The sequence below is a fragment of the Brassica oleracea genome, chromosome C2 (genome assembly GCF_000695525.1).
Source record: "Brassica oleracea var. oleracea cultivar TO1000 chromosome C2, BOL, whole genome shotgun sequence".
In the NCBI taxonomy this organism is placed as follows: Eukaryota; Viridiplantae; Streptophyta; class Magnoliopsida; order Brassicales; family Brassicaceae; genus Brassica; species Brassica oleracea.
In genome coordinates, this window is record NC_027749.1 from 13,853,631 (window position 1) to 13,856,566 (window position 2,936).

Sequence of the window (2,936 nt, forward strand, 5' to 3'; positions counted from 1 at the left end):
TTATCCTTGGATAATTTGGTACATATGGAAAGCTAGAAATGATAAGTTGTTTAGAGGCATAAATAGAGATCCACTGGAACTAGTCAGGTATGCAGAGAGTGAGTGCCAAGCTTGGTACAACGCAAGAGACACTGAACCGGTATCGCCACAGGTACAGACTAATGAAGAAACACAAGCCTTAAGCTTGGGTGATATTTGTATGGTGGATGGTTCATGGACCTCTACAGCTCAATTCAGTGGAATGGGATGGGTTTGGAAGGATACAATGGGGAAGATACAACTCATGGGATCAAGGAACTTGCAGAGGAGGGAGACAGCGTTACACTCGGAACTGGAAGCGCTACAGTGGGCAATGGAGAGCATGATACAACACTCGTACTGTCAGAGATTTGGGACGGACTGCAAGGACCTGATTGCGATGTTAGAACAGCCACAAGATTGGCCCACCTTCTCAACAGAGCTGGAGATCATTCAAACTCTTCGGTTGTGTTTTTCAGACTTCAAAATCAGCTACTTCCCAAGGATGCAGAATGAGATTGCGGATTCACTAGCTAAGAATGCACGTTTTTTTCACAGATCCTTATGTTTTATTGGTTGTTCTATTCCGGTCTGGCTCCCCAGGCCACCTCAAGTTTGAGTAATAGAATAGCCGTATGCCGTAAAAAAAAAAAAAAAAGCATGTAGTAAGTCTTTAACGAATAGATATAATAAGAAAATAATCACTCAAACTCATTCCAATATCTACATTGTTTACAAACTTTTTATATAATTTCTCAAATGTCAAGAAAATAACCCCACCCAAATAACTTTTTTCATTTTTCCATAATGCGTATTATCAAATTAAACAAAGAAGAAGAACCCAAAAATAACCCACCAAAAAGCAAACAAACAAAAACTCTACAGTAAAATTAGCTGTGATTAGGAGGAGACTGCAGATTGAACAGAGCTTTAGCAGTCATCTCTCTTTCAAATCTCCAAATATAATTCAACCCAACAAGAAGCTCTGTAATGGCTGCTTCTGTCTTGACTTTATCCGCAAACAAAAGTGTCTGAACCAACATCACTCTGCTCTGACAATTCACCGCCGTCGCAACGTGTCTCTGCTCGAAGCTTCTCTCGCTCTGCCACCTTATCATATTCTGCGCCAACGGTAACAACCACCGTAAGATCCTACCTAACGCCGCTTTCCACTCCACAGCTAAGCCACCGTCCGTCGCCGTGAACCCAACTCCTTTTAGCCTCGACCTGAGCGACGACCTCACGCTCGCCGGCAACATCGAGTACAGATCGTCTCTCGCGTCGAGGCCCACCAGCTGTGGTTGCTTTATCATCTTCTCCATCACGACGATCAGATTCGCGTAGTGAAGCGCCGCGCCGGACCCGCCCAGAGTCGTCTCCGGCGGTTTCAAGAGTCTAGCGCTTTCTTCGAGGAAAGCAGAGGACGACGCCGTTTTGAGCCTCTCCTCGTCGTTTGGGCTGGGGTGTACGAGGTTCATCGATGAAGAGGAGGAAGAGAGAGAGCGTGGGAGAAAAGACACGACGGTTGGGCTTGGGCCCATGTGGCAGCTCGATGCTGCTGCGGCGGAGGAGAAGACGGTTTTGAGCCTCGCGAGTGCGGTGAACACCGATCTGGCGAGGATCAACACGACCGTGTCGAAGCTTTTGTTCCACAGAGATCTGTCTTTCAGATACTTCACGTGTTGTCTCTGTCTCTCGATCTTTTGCTGTAGATCCATCACTTTAATCGCATCTTTCTTGCTATCTTCTTCGTATTCGATCCTAATCTGTGAATTGTGTTTTCTCAGGGAGTTCTCCAAACTCGTCATCTCTTCCATCTCTCTATACAAAGCTGTCGTCACGCTCACGTATCTGTTTCCATTAACAAACTCACTAAGACTCTGTTTTTCCTCTGTTTTTAAATGTTTATGTGCAAAGAAGTTTCTTTACCTTTCGATTTTCTTGTTTTTAGATTCAGTATCTTTGCAGCTGATGACCCATCCATGAGGGTCACGACCCATGTCGGCGAACTCATGGAACAAGCGGTGGAAAGAGCGGAGGCTAGGGGTGGTGCAACGGAGGCTCAGCCGGGAAACAGAATCAGCAGTGTGGACGAGACTATCAGCGAGCTCAGCACAGACGAGGCTGAGGTGGAAGGTTTCGTCGCCGGTGACGATCTTGGTGAGACCTTCTAAGGACAGAGAGTGGTCGCGTAGACTAAGGAGGTTGGAGTCGGTGAGAGAGTGAGTGAGGTGGAGGACTTTAGTCATGAGACGTGCCACCTCGAACGATAAAACTCCGACGGAGGAAGTGGTGGTGGTCGGAGGAGATGTTGATCGGGTTGGTCGGTGAGAAGTGGGTTTGGAGGAAATGGCGTTTTTGAGTTTTATTAGGAAAGTTTCGAGAGCCATTGGAGAGGCAAAGCAAAGTGAATGATTTGATTTGATGGAGTGAGTGGGAGGTAATGAGATTTAAGATATAAGCTATAGTTTTCTTCTTCTAGGGGAATGATAAAGTTGATGTGTGAATGGCTCGTGGGGTGTTCTTCCCATCATTACACTTTAGGATTATTTAAAAAGGAATAAGTTTTGGTATTCGAATTGTGAAATAATGTATTCTGATATTCGTTTACATTATTTAAATGATTGGAACTTTGGAATGAATGTTAGAGGAGTCCTCTTCAGCAAAATTCTTATTCTATTCATTATGATTCTTCCATTCTCTATACGTACACACTAGATTAAATGACCAATATTTTACCAGATTTCTTTGTTTTTACATAGATATATAATCTTCTGTGGTCAAAGATATAATAAATACATGAAATTGTAAAACCCCATGAATAAAATAGAATATTAAATTTTGTACTACTTCCGTTTTAGTTTAGTTGTCGTTGTAGAGTAAAATTTTCGTTTCAAAATAAATATCGCTTTATAATT

General features: G+C 43.5%; 1 protein-coding gene across 1 annotated transcript; it reads right to left on the reverse strand.

Moving 5' to 3' along the window:
• Positions 1–705: 705 nt before the first annotated feature.
• LOC106322777 lies at positions 706–2,640 on the reverse strand. The gene is made up of 2 exons (XM_013760914.1): positions 1,948–2,640; positions 706–1,869 (listed from the first exon to the last, which is right to left on the reverse strand). The coding sequence occupies exons 1-2, from the start codon at positions 2,406–2,408 to the stop codon at positions 909–911; spliced, it is 1,422 nt and encodes a 473-aa protein (XP_013616368.1). The 5' UTR covers positions 2,409–2,640; the 3' UTR covers positions 706–908.
• Positions 2,641–2,936: the final 296 nt, after the last annotated feature.

Coding starts and splice junctions, on each gene's coding strand:
- LOC106322777 (XM_013760914.1), bottom strand. CDS start 2,408: ATGGCTCTCGAAACTTTCCTAATAAAACTCAAAAACGCCATTTCCTCC. Junction 1,870..1,947: donor AAAAACAAGAAAATCGAAAG/GTAAAGAAACTT, acceptor TAATGGAAACAG/ATACGTGAGCGTGACGACAG.